General features: G+C 39.3%; 1 protein-coding gene across 4 annotated transcripts in view; it reads right to left on the reverse strand.

Annotated features, from left to right (window-relative positions):
• Positions 1 to 8339: 8339 nt before the first annotated feature.
• The window catches only part of khdrbs3 (KH domain containing, RNA binding, signal transduction associated 3), a 204896-nt gene continuing 196374 nt past the window's right edge, over positions 8340 to 16861 (reverse strand). For all 4 annotated transcript variants that reach the window (XM_085445807.1, XM_085445806.1, XM_085445805.1 and 1 more), the window contains 2 exons: positions 15386 to 15438; positions 8340 to 9521 (listed from right to left, as the gene is read on the reverse strand). In XM_085445807.1, the coding sequence (XP_085301933.1) occupies positions 9430 to 9521; positions 15386 to 15438 (145 nt within the window). In that variant the 3' untranslated portion in view covers positions 8340 to 9429. The remainder of the gene's footprint in view (positions 9522 to 15385; positions 15439 to 16861) is intronic.

The raw sequence follows: 16861 nt of genomic DNA on the forward strand, positions 1-16861 counted from the left end.
TTAAAACTTGCCCATTATAATATGCTATTGCCTTGGCTCCCCCACTGCTCTGTCCCAGTCAGTGCATGTGCACTAGCATAGCATGCTAATTTCCGCTAGCTCCGATGCTAATTTCCGCTAGCCCTCTTGCATTGAAAATACCCTTTCTGAGGATAAAGCAATGAGTCTGTTGCACTTTATACTAAATGTTATTTGAAAGTTACGGTCATATTATTAAGGTATGGGTCTAAAATGTGGTGTTTTGTGTGAATTTATGTTAACATGTTTATTTTTCTCATGGTACTAATTTTGGTTTTGCACGCTAAATATTAGTAATTTGAAATTAAAGAGCCTTAACCTGCACTTTACCTAGTTTGGAACTTTTGATAACTCCTAAAGCCAATGTGTATTTCTAATGTACTTCTGAGGTATTTAGTATTGTTTGTGTTTTCTATGCACGTTGAAAATTAGAATCAACAAGGGTGTACAATGAAGAATTATATTGAAAGAAATCTAGAAACACTGGTAGCAATTAGTTGTAATAAGCTATAGATATCAGAGCCGAATGGTTGAACTGTGTTCTGAGCAGTTGCCCAGGTCAGGGTTTTTTTTTTCTGTGCTTATTTCAATCCGGTTGTTCAGTGATGACGCGACGAATCCTACTTCCGGGCCTAAAGTAGTCTGCGTTTAATATGGCTTTTGTGTTGTTAACATGTTTAATGTTATGTATTTTCTTCTATTTGATCTCAAAAAGCTCCTAAAACAGTCAGTGATCACTGTTGACCTCCCTCGGCTTTTATTACCGCTAATCATTTATTTAAGCTCAGTTTTTGAAACCTTAGGATGTAACTACAGCCCAGCCCATGCAGCAGTATATGAATGACTAACCTCGTATTGTGGATGGATTTTCTCAGTTGTTCTCCTGGTTGAAGTTTGGTCCTTTTGCAGCATCCTGCCATGCGATTACATTTGTTCCTGACCACCGACAACACTCACGTTAACTTTTATCGAGTGGAAAAAAAAGTTAGCCTGTTTATATTATGCTAACATAGCTGTGTCGCTAGCGGTCACGTAGCACATCATTATATACCAGCTAGCCAAACTTCAGTAACCCTACAAACGTCACTGCTGTTTAGTTTTCTGTCTTCATTTATATTGGAAGTGATAACAGAGTTGTACGTTTTAATTTGTTTCCAAAACCCCGCAGTCAGGACATGCTATATTGTATTTAGATAGAAGCTAGCTTCTAACTCTGTTAAATGTCATAAATTCCGTTTTCATGGATGCCTGGATGTTAAACTCAATTTTTACACCTGGTAGGGCAGAACGCTGATCATTTTATTAAAGATGAAAGACTTTAGACAGTTTTTCAACTCTCAGTAATGCCATAGTGATCGTTTGATATATTGCAGCGGAGTTTAGGTCCAGACACGGCTAGTGACGTCAGACTGAACAACCGGATAGGGTTGGTTTTGAAAACCCGAGAAGAATCGAGGATCACTTTTCCAGTACTGGATGACAAGCCCCAGTCCAAAGAGCTGGATGAACTGGTAGATTGTAACTCGACTGGTTACGAACACACAGTTACTATTGAATATTGACAGACTTCTTCCTAGCGGTTCACGTCCCGCGATGCAGGGTCCTGCATCGAAGGAAATTGACTTTTAAAGAAGGACACAAAGACAACACAAAATTGGGTTTATTTTCAAAAAGCGCGCTCTACTTTAGTTTAATTGTGCACAACCTACTGAACTCTTATTGTTAATAAATGCTGTTTTGTTTTCCATAACTGTGGTGTACAAGTCCTCTGTCAGACACCCTTGGCTCCTATGAATCTAGAACCTGTCTGGCCCATATTTTCCTTCTGTCCTCATACTGTGGTTAAAGATAACTATACTGCATTCAAAGAAGGCAAGAAGTAGCACTAGCAGGTCTTACATTCCCACTACTTGTGTTACACCAGTGCTACAGTACCATAACGCCATATCTTCAGTACAGTCAACTTTTATACGACATCGCTCACCCTCTGATGAATTCACCACTGCATCTGATGTCAATCAGTCGTGTTGTTCCTATTAGTTGCTTGACTTGAAATTAACTGGCAGATCATTTCCTTTAGTTTCACAAACAACTATTTCTGTACTTCATAACTGTAAATGTCTTCCTGAATTGACATCTAAGCAACTTTTCACTATTTTTTCAAAGCTCGTTACTCCATGTCTTTCCCTCTGGTCTGTTTTAATAAAGAGTTTAAAAGCCCCCCAAAATTTATGCTGGAGCTACACACATTAAATTTGGTAATGTACCTTATTACATTTAGCATAGCGATTAGAAGTTAGTTATGTGCACAGAGAAATGCTTATACCAGCGCAGCAACACTGTTTTTCCCCGCCTGTGCCGCACAATTAACATTGTAGGGTTAATAGCACTGCACAAAGCTAAACGTGAAATGCCTCAGCCCCCTGACTCCAAATGCCAGTTTGGAGTCAAGGTCGTTTTATGGTAAAGACTCTGCTTTGACTACACAGATGTAGCACAATAAATATGCGATTTGACTTCACATTTGGGGTTTGTATGCTTTTCCCTATATTCCCTGTTTTTCTTTGCCTTTTTCTATCAGTTTTTCTTTTTCTTCTTTCTTTTAAACATGTTCCTTTACGTGTCTTAATTTTGATATCATTTGCTTTTGTCACTTCATGCTCTTAGATGAATAATGAAAAGTTATGTTATGTTTTTAAAACTAATTTTTAAAAATTAAAAAAAAAAACTCTTGACAAAGCATTCCTTGTTTTCATTGCTAGTATTTGCTGCCGTTGACTTGAAGTCCTTTGGAGATCGATCACACTCAATCTAAGCCTCCATTTAGTAAGTGACACACAGTGACCTCTGGTCACATTAGTGTTCACTTCAGGAAACACGGGGACACTTCAACATTGATCAGGGTGTTTTAATCTCAGTAAGATTAAGAGCCCTCCAGTTAATTACAGAACAAACAGCTAGAGGCAGCTGCTTTAGATCCTGAACATGATTAAGGCAAATACTAGTGGGTTAGCACAATTCATGAAATCAAAAAGCCAGTGCTTTTTATGTTTTCAGCTACAACAGATGTAATTAACCATTATTATAGTCGCATATGTATAACAGTCATCCAATAAGTGCAACATATAGGCAAGATAACACTAAAGCAATAGCTAGAGGCTATAGGTTTTTTCTCCCCCTTTTAAATAAATGTAATTAAATCTGGTATGTGTGTAAACTTCTCTTTCCAAAACCAATTAAAAACCACACACAGGCTTGATAGCATAAATACTTTTTAATATTCTTAAAGATTATTTGTATGAGTATTAAAAAAAAGTCTGAGTAGTTAGCAGGGCTGCCACTGCTGCAAGTGGGTCTTCAGCTTGAACCTGTTCTGTGCAAGTCTTTTCAGGGTCTCTTCACATGAAATACGTGCTAGCTTATGATGAGATAAAACAAATAAGGAGCCAGATTGAGCTCAGTTAGGCATATTAAAATAAATAAATAAATAAATAAAACAAGTGCAGTAAAATCCCCCTACCAACATTTTTCAAGGGGAACTCAAAGACAGTCAGAAAATGATCCACGACGCTCTGATCTCTGGTCAAGAAATAGTCCCACTTATACATCCCAGGATATTTCATTTTTTGGAAAAAAAAAAATGTAACGCAAGGTCTTACAGTATGCTAAGCTAAACTAACTGGTTAAGTTAAGCTAGTCTAATGGTCTGTCAGCCCCCAAAAGCAAGTCTTGAACTTGAACTTGAAGCCAGTTTAAAATGCCTTAGGTGTTTATATAAACTAGCTTTGATTTAACTGGTCATTTGGACATAAAGACCGCATATTTTGACTCACCAATAAAGTCTAGTTTAAAAAAAAAAAGGTTAAAACTTTTGGTGAGTCTATATTCTGAATGCCATATCGCTTTCTAGTAGTCTATGCGTTTGACAGATTTGACAATAACGCTAACAAACACACAACAAGACTTACTTTGATTCAAATATATTTAAGCCCAGTCTACCTGTTTGTCTGTTTGAAATGTTTGAAAGGAAAAACAAATACAACAAACAACTCTTATTCAAAAACTAATTCAGTGTAACCTTGAAACAGAGCACAGCGGGTTCAGTAGGACCCCATACCTCACAGTAAGAAGTTAACTGGAAAAAAAGGTTTTCACAGCCTTTTAGCACTTTCTAATTTTGCTGGTCTGCTCACCATCGATCTAGCGCTGAAATTGACTCGTCTGCCAGTGATAGATGACTGCATCCTCCCTTGTATGCATTCCTAATCAAATAAGTTGCTTTTAACTTTATTAACTTGGACAAGCTCACTTCAGATAAGCCTGTCCCTTTAAGCCACTGCAGAGTGGAAATCAGCCTCTGGAGGTGATGAGAGTTGACTCTGGGAGCCTGAGATGTGAGCTTTAGGTCGCTGTGCCATTGTCTGACGCTTGGCCTGAGGCTCCAGTGAGAATCACTTCCTCTAATGGAAAACTATTGTCTGCCACTGAGGACATACAGCTGTGAGGAATAAGGATCAGCCTATCTGGACTTATGCACAAGACAGAATGAAGCTCTCCACCGGAGAGAAAGCTATTTTGGAATTGTAATATCCACTGAAGTCGTCTCTGATTAAGCAGTACATCTGCAATAGACTGTGCTCTTGTATATGAGGCCGGGTGGTGTTTTCCTGCATGCTTGTAATGCATACAAAGAAGCAGAAAAACAACATAAAAGAAAAAAAGTAGCTATCTTTCCTTCCAGCGCTGGCATATATGTTAACTTGGGTAATGGGACTAAACATCTAAAAGTGTCAAAACAATGCAACAATAAGGCACTTGGTGAATTATTTATTCATTGGAGCTGATTTGATAGAGGTTAATGAGCACAACAGGGTGAGAATAGACGTGTCTCTGCTAGAATTATGATGCCTTTTCCTTAGCATGTTGCATTATTTATTTACTCATCCTTAGCTATGCCTCAGGATCTAACGCAAGAGGTAGACACATCCATTCTGATAACAGTTTGAATTGGGAACCATGGAAGTGAGGTTCACAATCAGTTCAGAGCACTCTTGCTATATGTAAAATGTATACACAGCCGGTGAAGCTCTGAAGGAAATATCCCCCGACAGACTGTCCCTGAGGATATGGAACTCCATTTGCCTCACGGGTTTCCTTCCATCCCTTCGTTCTGAAGATGTGTGATACAGGCACGATCTTTCCCCTCCTTTTTGTGCATCTCAACAGGTCACCACTCCATCCCCTCCCCCACAGGATTCACCTCGGCCCAGACTGTGAAAATCTGGACGTCTGCAATTCGTCCGAAGGACAGAGTCCGTAGCTTGTTTCTTTCCCTTCATCAGGAGTGGGTTTGAATCTGTGTGGGCCTGAATGTTTGGAAGGAAACGATTCATCAAGTCTATCAAGGAAATAAAGAAGAGAGAACAATATGACGATTAACAAAAACAAAAACAAAAAAAAAGGCAAAAACAATGCTTTGTTTGGACTGCACAACATTCATTGTCCTGCTGGCGAATCTAGGCAACCTAGTACTAGGGTTTGTTTTTTCACTAAATAGGCAGATTTTCAGAAGCCAGACCATGTTACATTTCAAATTAGGTTTTATACATTTTGGCATTACAGCTGTAAATGGTTTTCCATTGGGATGTTCCAAAGAGGTGAAAAGCCTTCACAAAGGGGTGGACTTAATTATACCCCTTAAAACAACACTCGATGTTCTATAGACTAATTGTGCGGGTGAGCAATGGATAGGCATTGCAAAAAAACTGGGAGGTATCAGGGGCCGTTTGAGGTTCAATGTCTTGCTCAAGGACATCTCAACCTGTGGACTAGAGAAGCCGGCTGATTGGTGAACAACCTGCTCTACCTTCTGGCAGATAATCCGGTGGGACTTGAATCCCCTCTAGAAGATTGTGGAAGGGCATAACAGGGGAGCTGCAGAGGGTTGAGCTTTCTAGAGGCAATTGTTAGAATTTCACAATCTCTGGAAAAACAGCTTTACTTCTAAAGATCCATTATGACAACAACATTGCGCTGCCTCAAAGTCACATTAATATTTGATGTGCTATGATAACATTGTGTCCTCTGCAGAATATTTCATTTTAGGGGTTTTTCACTTGACATTCAAACAGGTTAGACCATCATGTGAGAATTCCTCTGACAGGCAAACATTTTCATCTGGGAGGATTAGTGTTGTTCGACTGTAACTAGCCCTCAGCCAACCCAGATAAAACATGATCCTATTGGATGGTTGAGATGGTTGTGATCTTTATACTTGGACTCTAATAGAGAAGCTTTGCATAACATCCCTTCATAGTTCCCTTTTAGCTTTAAGTACAACCTTCATTTGAACTAACTTTCTCCTGATTGGTTGCTCCTCGCTTAGAGGTTAAGGCAGCAGGTGAGTGGGACTTATTCTTTTAACCAGATTTGGTGCCAAAGATGACTCTATCTGAGATATCTGCTCTCACTGATCATCATACGTAGCAAAAAGGTTAAAAGCAGTTTGAAGCCTTAGCCTTATAGGATTACCAGGATGTGACCCAACCTAATCATTTGAATGTGTTTATACATCGTTTTAAAAATAAATTGGATTATATTTTATTTTTCTGTTTTTTTAAGAATCTGTCTTGAATTTTGTTTAAAATAGTTTTGAGCATCAGCTGATTGGATCAATAAAATTAAAGCCTGAATTTCATGCGAATTCTTTTCTTTTTGGTAACACGTCGAGATTTTAAATAAATAAGAAAAAAATTAGCTTTGCCCTGTTTGAGATAGAGTGTGTTATTATGTTGTATCATTTTTAACATAAATCACATTACATGTCTGCACACTACTTGAAAGTCTTTGAAGTGTAACTGAAAATCATCATGCCTTTAAGTACTTTATATTTGTGATGTAGACCTGTAAATTAAGTTTACATGCTAAAACCCATAAACCTTATATAACTATGTACACTGCACTGTATCAACGCATGATTTCACATCTATACTACTGTTACATTGTTGCCTGTTCTCTTTCCCCACCACCAGATCCAACTTTGAACATAGCACGACAAGTTTAGATGAACAATATCATCACTGACAGCATACGCATGATGCAGCAAACAACATACCTTCAGCACCATTGGAATAAATGGATGGACGCCCCTGTGCAGCCAGTACTTCGACCTAGAAGGAAATATATAAACCAGTGTGACTATTCAAGTTTACGTCATAAACCCAGGTAACAACAAATAGCATGAAAAGAAATGCCAAGACACATAATATTTTATGGTTCAATTATTGTAACAGAGGACATATTTTAATCAAAGTCTTATGATAAAGTTATTTCACTACACAGTTAGTTGAAATATTCCTGCTATTTATCATACTTTTTTACAGGTTTTTTTTTTCTTTTTTTGGTTACATACATCTAATTATTCCCAGCTTTGCAGCTGGATTACGCACTCAACAGAGACAGTAAAACATATTACACTGAAGTTTAGAGGGTTTATGAGCAGCTACATTAGGGGAGAGGTTAAACTGGGTCAGTTTGTTTACCTTGTGGAACGGAGGTCTTTTTAAACAGCTACTGCCATCCCTCTCTCTGCGGAGGTCAGCTGGGGGTCATTTAGAGTCTCTTTAATGGACGGGGCAGAGGCAGGCACTTTATATGACTGGGAAAGGGGTCACATGACCAGAGGAGAACAGAAAGAGCAAAACAAGAAGAGAGAGGGAAAGAGAGAGAGAACCCCCCCTCCCCCACCAACACCCTCCACCTCACCCCCTTAACCACACACCTGACCCCTGTGGGAGGTCAAGGAGTCTTTCTTTCTTTTTCAGTTTGACGTGGTCCTATGAGCCATTTCTGTAAGGGTAAACACCCAGAAAGTTAATGTGTGTTTACTGATGATGCTTGACGCGATCAGCGCTTGCTTCCCAGCGAATTATGTGAGCAAACAGAGCGGATAGATTTTCAAGAGCGCCGATGCCGTTATCGCTAAATCCCCTAAATCTCAGTCGGAGATATTTCCTACGAAAAGCAGCACACGGAGTTCGAATACAAATAGGAAACTGTTGTTATCCGATCACCAAGGTCATCTGCTAGGTCACAAACAGCTGTATCCACTATTCGTATGTATTTTTTGGGAAGTTCATCTTGCCTATGCCGATATTTGACTTTACGGTGATAATCACTGTGGCTTACTACATTAAAAGGCTTGTGTGTGGTTGTAAATATTGCAAGCGTGTTTTTTTGTTTTTTTTTTTTAGTTTAAATTATAACGCTTTTTAATGAGTTCATAATTATTCTCTTTGACACAAGTATTTTCTTTCAAAATGTTTATTTAGCATCAACAAAGAGGGAAATATTAAAGGGCTTACATAAGCTTAAAATCAATATAGTGAACAAATCTCTAGATGGAAATGACTGCCAATTCACCAGCATGTGACCGAGCATCTTAAAACTCATTGTTATGCCTACACAGTCAGAGAAGTATATTGTTAAAAAGTCAAAAAAAAAAAAATGACACCAAAATGACTTACTTAGATTGTCTAAAAAAAAATTTTTTTTTAAAAATTCCACAAACATTAAAAAGCTCCTGGACTGTTTTGCAGCTCTGGTTGTGCAGTGTACATAGAGTATGCGCAGCTATTTATAGATGTACTTAAGTGGATGTTTGGGGGGCATAATCAATGAACACAACTACACAGGCTTTTCAGAATAAAACAGCTGACAATATCCACAGTTACACACCATGCTTTTATAAGCCCTTTAACACTAAATAACTATTATTTTACAAAAAAAGAGGAGGAAACAGCAATACAATATGTATACAGGATGTTTTTTTGTCTTTTTTTTCAGTTTGTAAATCATTTACAAGGGACACAATTTCACCGATTACCCCTCAGAGAAAATATCTACAGAACTGCACTTTCCTAGAACTAAGCTACTACATTTTTAAGAGATCAACCACGCAGTTGAAGGTCTAAAGAATAGAGGGTGATAAATTAAGTTGCACTGGCAGCTGTGTAGAAACATTGTATCGAACACCTTACAGTGGCTCGCTAATCATTACCAAGTTAAATAGCTTGATACAATGTCATTCTTCACAATCACATAGCTGAGAGAGAAACTTAATGTACTATGAAGCTTTTTTCTTAATCTTATTGTCCAGTTGATTTCTCCTAGGGGGAAAGGATAGATTACCTAAATTGCTTCACACTTTTTATCCAGTGGGAGTATCTTTTTAGAATCAGGGGGATTCCACGTTTTTGTCTCATTCAGTGTCTCGCTATGATCACCGTTTGGTTTGGATTATTTTTTTGCGGTTTATGTTTTCAATTCTAAAAAGGTGGGAGCGTCCATAAAAAATCCATTACTTGGGGTTGTAACAGCCATGAGGACTCAGGTGCGGGTTGTATAAACAGTTCAATATCTTGAGTATGGCTGATCTCTGTACACTCCCTTGGTTGTTCGTGCTGACGGAGCCTTGCTGCGATTGTTTGCCCACTCTTCCTGACCTGATTAAGAAGAAAAGGAAAGAAACAGATGTGGAGTGATTACAGAGGCGTCGCACTTAAATCAATTTCAAGCTCTATGCAAATACTGTAAATATGCTCCCTTCCATGCAATTATTACAGCACAAAGTTAGCCGTACTCTGGGTGTCTGGTATTGATGCTGCTGGTGAAAACAAAAAGCACTTTCATGCTGCGAGCACAAACAGCGACTCGCACCAAGAAGCTTGACTTTCACCTGGAAGTATTCATCACAGATAATTGAATGAGAGGATCAAATAGCTACTTGAAAAGAGCCCGTTTAGTGGCTCCTAGCAAAAAAGGTCACAATTACCATTAGCCCAAATCAGCCCAGTTCACCCGCTGGTACTGTCAATGTGAAAGTGCCAGTATCGAGGCACCCTTTGTCTGATCTTCAGCCAGCACTGAGACTTCCCTAGAGCTGGGCTCACAAAGGGATTTTTTTCCTTCTGTGTAAAGGCTCACTGTTGGCAGCACATAGCCAATACCCCTTAATTAAACCTGTCACCTCTCCACTGACAGTCACTTTGAAGAAACACACCAAGGTAACCTTGTGTTTTGAGAACATGGATGCACATCAACTCTGTTTATCTGTTTCCTTTGAACTGTCGTCCTCTTTTCAGTGTGCCGCAGCACCCCCCCGGGTTTTCAGCTTCATACGATGCTAGGAAACACTCTAATGAGCAGGAGGTGCTTAGTTCTTCCACTTGTGTGGTCAGAAAAGTTGGGAAAGTTTTAAAAACTTTGACTTATTGCCAAAAACGAAAAGATATGAGTTTACGATGCATTTGCTTTGCCTAATTAAGAAGTCACAAACTCCCAGCAAAGTCTTATTCTGCTTTAAAACACAAAAATATGCAACATAAGGTGAATCTCTACAACACATATAAATTATACATTTCAGTAATTAAAAAGTTGATCATGTCTTTGCAGTCAGTCACTAAAAAACCTGTTTGACTGGCCTTGGTAAAGTGGACAGTGAATACTCTTTTAGAAGCTTTCAAGAGAAGCTAAATTAAAGCAGACACACCTTCGTATTAACACAGTGTTTTCATCTTTTCACCCAGACTGTGAGGAATTTACAGACTGACATTAAACCCAGGACAACCAGACTTGTGTATTTACAGGTACACACAAAGGCCGCACATACATAATCAAAGAAGGATGGACCTTCACAGTACAGTAGCATGTATTAGCCCTGCTATCACTGAAATGTACTTTGCAGGAGACGTGACCTTGGCCCATTTCTCACTATATCTTGTCAAAAGCTGACACAGGATTGCTGAACATTATCTGAGATTTGTCTGAACTTTGCTGCGGTCAGAGTTATTGGCGACTCTTTCCAGACGCGATAAACTGCCTGTAAAGCCGAGAGCAACATTTTCAAGTTGTGCTGAGGTGACTGCAGAGACAGATGTTACTGTGGCACAAACATCACACATGCTTAAGTTAATTAGAAATGTTGGTGAAACTTCAGTGACTGGGCAGATGGAAGTGCAGGGATCAAAGATAAATACTGTATGATCCCATCGAGGTCATGGAAGAATCTTTGTATAACGAATTTTAGCCTGCTAAGAAGCTGCTGGATCCACCCAAATCCCTTTTCCATAAGCCACGTTTTTTTATCCAGAATGTTTAAATGAATATATTTATTCCCCAATGCCTAAAGTATTGTGTTATTTTTGATTTTCTTGCATTTGTTTGCATCTCTACTTTATGCCAGCACACAACACAATCTAAACAAGCCATGTTGACTTTCTCAAAGACATTTCTTCCATGAAACACAATTTAATATGTAACAGGCTTTCATTTAATCTGCTTTCTTCATAATGCCAGCACAGTAGCAAGTAATCTGCCAGTGCAGCATCTGTCATTTCCCTCTTTTCAGAGCTGTAAAACATGTGTGTATAAACACAATCCGTTCCCAGGTCAGCTCCCTTCTTTGCACTGCAGTTAAAGTTACTGTTGTTGAACATTTAAGTACTCCAAATCCAGTGTTATCTCCTAAGCTAACAACTCGCCTGGCACTGTATGAAGTACAAACAGAAACCAAACACAGTTGCACAGTAACCCTGCTATCAGTAGCTGGTGTTTTATAGGTGTAGTTAAAGGTGGTGCGGACAGGTACAGTTTTTTTTAGTTTTCTCATTAGTTTTGTTTGCCTCAGATTGGGAACCTCACCGAGGTGTGTCCCGCCTCTTGCCCTCTGGTAGATGACTCTGATAAGGACAAGCGGAAGAGGACGGCTGAATAGTTTTGCAAGTTCACAAAATCTTTTCTGTTTTCCACAATATTCTCTGTCTTGGCTGCAGTTAATGAAAAAATATTTTACCACCTAGTTTTAGCTTTAAGCAGTTTTAGGTAGCTATAATAACCTTAGTGACATATGATTCATATAGCCATATACGCTCAAATGTGTTTGAGTGAGAGTGATAGAAGATCCTGTTCACTGGAGCAGATTTGTAGAAAACAATGAATTTAGTAAAAAGTGAGTCTTTATAATGCTTGTTGTTAAGGATCTCCCAATAACTGGGACTCTGTAATGCTATTATGAACTATTTTAACTGAAGACTTTCTGATTCTTATAGGTACAACATTTTTAAACTACAATCTAATGTTAAAAATGTTTAATAATTGTATCAATACCTGTTTTGTCTTTGCTGTATTTGCTATTGTTACAAAGTCTTTTGTCCTCTTTTCTCAATCTAAAAAAAACCAAAACAGATTTTTGAACTCACTGATAATGTTACCTGCATAAATAATACTTTTTCTAGGTTTCAAAATGTTATGAATATTTATTAATGCACTGTTACATATTAATTGATGCTTCTTAACATATGGTGCTAGCTAGTGTTTTATTCTGACTTTAATTTTTCATATATGTGTGTGTGTGTTTGCAGAGCCGCATATGCTAAAGAGCATGCGGCTCTTTAGTCCTTATAGTGCGGCTCAGCGTGGTTTGGGAAAATTAAATTTTTTTAAAGTAATTAGCTGAAGTGTAATTTATTTATGTTAGTTCTTTTTTAACTTGTAGTTCTAAATTGGAAGATTATTGTGATATTGAAATATAAAAATACAATTATATTCTATTATTTTTTCATCGCTCAAAATAAGCGTCACACTCGCGGAAGCCGGTGTACCCGCCGAAACTTTCAACCCCAGGTAGGCCAATTATGGGTCTTCAGATAAGATAAGATAAGATAAGATAACCTTTATTAGTCCCACACGTGGGAAATTTGTTTTGTCACAGCAGGAAGTGGACAGTGCAAAAGTTATGACGCAAAAATTAGAATACAATAAGAATAAATACAGTACACAGCTGTACAGAATAGAATAAAATAATATACTATATACAGTAGAATAAAATAGAATAAAAATATACAATAAGATAAAAATAGAATACGAATGCTATATACAACTGAGTAAAAATACAACGATGCCAGAAAAGATTATTGCACTTAGTGTTATTGCACATGTGTGGATGTGTGTGTTTGTTCAGTTAAAGTCTTTGTTGTGAAGTCTGATAGCAGTGGGGAGGAAAGACCTGCGAAATCTCTCCGTCCCACACCGTGGGTGCCGCAGTCTCCCACTGAAGGAGCTGCTCAGTGCTGTCACAGTCTGCTGCATGGGGTGGGAGACGTTGTCCAACAGGGATGACAGCTTAGCCGCCGTTCTCCTGTCACTCACCACCTCCACTGGGTCCAGAGGGCATCCTAGAACAGAGCTGGCCCTTCGGATCACCCTGTTCAGTCTCTTCCTGTCCCCAGCAGAGATGCTGCCGCCCCAGCAGACCACACCATAAAAGATAGCAGAAGCCACCACAGAGTCATAGAAGGTCTTCAGGAGTGGGCCCTCCACTCCAAACGACCTGAGTCTCCGCAGCAGGTACAGCCTGCTCTGCCCTTTCCTGTAGAGGGCGTCTGAGTTATGAGTCCAGTCCAGTCTGTTGTTCAGATGAACACCAAGGTACCTGTAGCTGTCCACAGCCTCAATGTCCATACCCTGGATGTTCAGTGGTTGCAGTGGAGAATGCTTGTGCCTGCGGAAGTCTACCACCAGCTCCTTGGTTTTACTGGCGTTGATCTGGAGGTAGTTCAGCTGGCACCAGATCCACATAATGTCAGCAGCTCCACCGAACTATGTTAAAACAAACACCGCTCACGCCTCACAGATGACAGCTTACAGTCCTGCGTAAAGATGAAAGTGACTTCGTACAGCCCCGATTTGCAGACGCTGTGCGCAGAGGTTCGGGACCATAAGTCTTATTGTAAACATATCACGGCAGACCCGACGCTGTTTCCATGAACATGCTTTTCAGCATCTCTTTATTGACCACTTTTCACACACAGTTGCTGTATGCATACAGCCGGCTGTAGCTTTTCAGCTCAGAGCTCACACCAACACAACAGCATAGAGAGCACAGACGTTAAGGCGGCGAGGCGTGATTGCGGGTGCTGCTCAGGTGAGTCCGCCTCCCCAGAAGCGGCGCTGCAGACCACGCCCCGCCACACACATTAACCAGGTAAAATACATATTTAGGCAGAATTTTGCAAATATCTATTTTTCATCTTTTAGCAGCATAGTGCTTTTTTCCAATTATTTTTTAAAAGTCAGATCAAGGCTCCAAAAGCCCAAAGACGATATAAATGTTTTTGTTTGCTACATGGATCATTTTAGTTCAGCTGGGTGTCTTTCTTTTTGTTATATTTCTTTAAGAGTTCAAAATGTGTCAGTTACATAAATAAAATGTAATTTTCTCATTAGCACTTCAAGGATTTCATAAGCAACACCTTAGTTGCATTAAGGTAAACACCACACAAAAGCATAAAGGTAAAAAACAATATATACAGTGTTATCTTCATTTTAGATGTCAAAAAGTATTTGCGGCTCCCAGTGTTTTTGTTTGCGTGGGAACCGGGTCCAAATGGCTCTTTGGGTTGAAAGGTTGCTGACCCCTGCACTAGGATGATGTTGGAGTAAATGTGCAGTCATATTCGTTGTGTTCCCACTAGTGCTGTCAGCGTTAATCTCGTTAAAATGACACTAACGCCATAACGCGGCAAATCTCCGTTAATGAGTTACCGCGTATTGCCTCGTGCGTGGAGCTGGACGGCGTTAACGAGCTAACTGTGCTAACGCACTAGTTCCCACCAATTGAGCATTGCGTGGCACATCTGACATACTGTTTTACTTTTGACCCTGATGCTTAACACCAGGGTCATGCTTCACATGAAAACCAAGATTGTTCCAATCGCCAGATCTGAATGAGGGTGGGGGAGGTTAAATTTGCCATGTTGCAACGAGCTTAGCTTCTGTCTGTCTGTCTGTATATATATATATATATATATATATATATATATATATATATATATATATATACACATATACACACACACACACACACACACACACACACACACACACACACATATATATATACATATACATATATACACACACACACACACACACACATTTTCTCTTCAGAAGTACAGGAATCACTCTTGGAGCATTTGTGGTTAGTTCTAGAGGCTAAAAATTTAAAATTTGTGTAATATTTCCTGTAAGGCAAGAACATAAAATTAAAAATTACATTTAGTGCTGTTTGGTCCTTTGTCATTGCCTAATTCTCTAAATGAAGTCTGGAAGGTCTGATTTATTAGAATTCAATACACTTTACAATTCAAACTTTTCTCATCTTTAGGGCACAGGATTTTCGGGGTAGTGTGGCAACTGAGCTGAAGCCAGCAGGACAGAGTCAGCTAAAGAAAATTGACATTGTTCTGACAAATGAAACAAAAAATATTATGAAGAGAGTAAAAATACAAAAAAGAGGTCTGTAACTCACCGTATGAATCATATGATTCCCCACTGTGTCCGTATTCGTAGTAGTCATCTGAGCTGTAAAAACACAGAAAACAAAGGTGAACGTCAGTATGAGGAAAACAATACAATTATCAGCACAGAAAGAGAGAGCAGCTTATTTTTCCCGCAAGTGTAGGACATCAAAGTCACGTTCATCGGAAGGCAATCATGTCTAATTCAAGCAGCGAGAGTAAAGGTTTTTGTTTTCTTTACATACGTGTACTCGGTTGGAAATGAAAGTATAAAACAAAAACAAAGAGCAAACAAGAGGCAGCTTTCAATCACTCAAAAGTTGGACCACATTTGCAGTTCTGCAAAGCAATTTTCTCCACAAGCTTCCAGTTTCATATCACTGCATATGGAGATCTATGAGAGGTGGCAACTTTAATGAAAAATAAAAAGATGGGGAGGCAAGTTGCATGGCGGTTTATTTCTTGTTTATTTATTTATTTATTTATTTGCGGCTGCCAGTGAGATGCTGACAGAACAATCCTGCGTCAGTATCATTCAGTAACAGCGCTATCATTCAAGAGAGGCAATTCATCATAAGGCTGCCACTGAGCCGACACCAGCCATCACAGCTGGGTCCTCTCCGCCTGCCTGTCACTCAGTCTGTCAGCGACAGCAGCACCTCTCTGCTCTCCAGATTAGAGAGCTGAAAGCACCAGCCAAAGCACCAATACACCACATCAACACTGTCTGACTGGTGAGGGCAAAGAGGTGACAGTAATGACACACCAGAGTGGAAGTAACAAATTCTCATTTTACTCTTGTTACTGTACTGGGGAAGCTTTGTGGCATTAACTAAAAAAGCCACAGTCCAGGAGGTTGAATCAGTCCGATCCAATATCAAATTACACCAAAGTTGGCAGAATTTAAGAATGTCGGGTTCCTGAAATTTAGTCTACTTTCACTGTGCTGTATCTACTTAACAAAAGCATAAAGTTAAATATTAACTCAATGTGTCACGATGAGTTGTGTGGCTGTCGGTGGCTGGACCCACGTGCAGGACTCGGAGACAAAACATTAACTTAAACGACGGCTTTATTTGCTGGAGAGTCACCTTCGGACGATACATAAACAACAACTTAAACTAACTAGACAGGAGATGCTGAAGGTAGACGACCATGGATACACACACAACAAACGTGGAGGACGCAACAACTGGCAGGGAAAAACACAGGGCTTAAATACATACTGAGGTGATTAGGGAATGTGAAACAGGAGGAGAGCACAGCTGGGACTCATCAGACATGACAAGACAAGGGGAGGCAAAACTCAACACATTGACATAGTACACAGACTTTCAAAGTAAAACAGGAAACTGAACAGACGAGGACTAAACTAGGGGATACAGTGACAGAAATCAAACCCAAGAGAATCAAAACACATCATGAAAACAAAGATAACTAATACAAACAGAAAAACACTGAGTCCACAGACTCAGGACCGTGACACA

The sequence above is a fragment of the Copadichromis virginalis genome, linkage group LG22 (assembly GCF_057382275.1).
Source record: "Copadichromis virginalis isolate Kocher_CV1m ecotype Utaka linkage group LG22, C_Virginalis_male_GT1.1, whole genome shotgun sequence".
NCBI lineage: Eukaryota > Metazoa > Chordata > Actinopteri > Cichliformes > Cichlidae > Copadichromis > Copadichromis virginalis.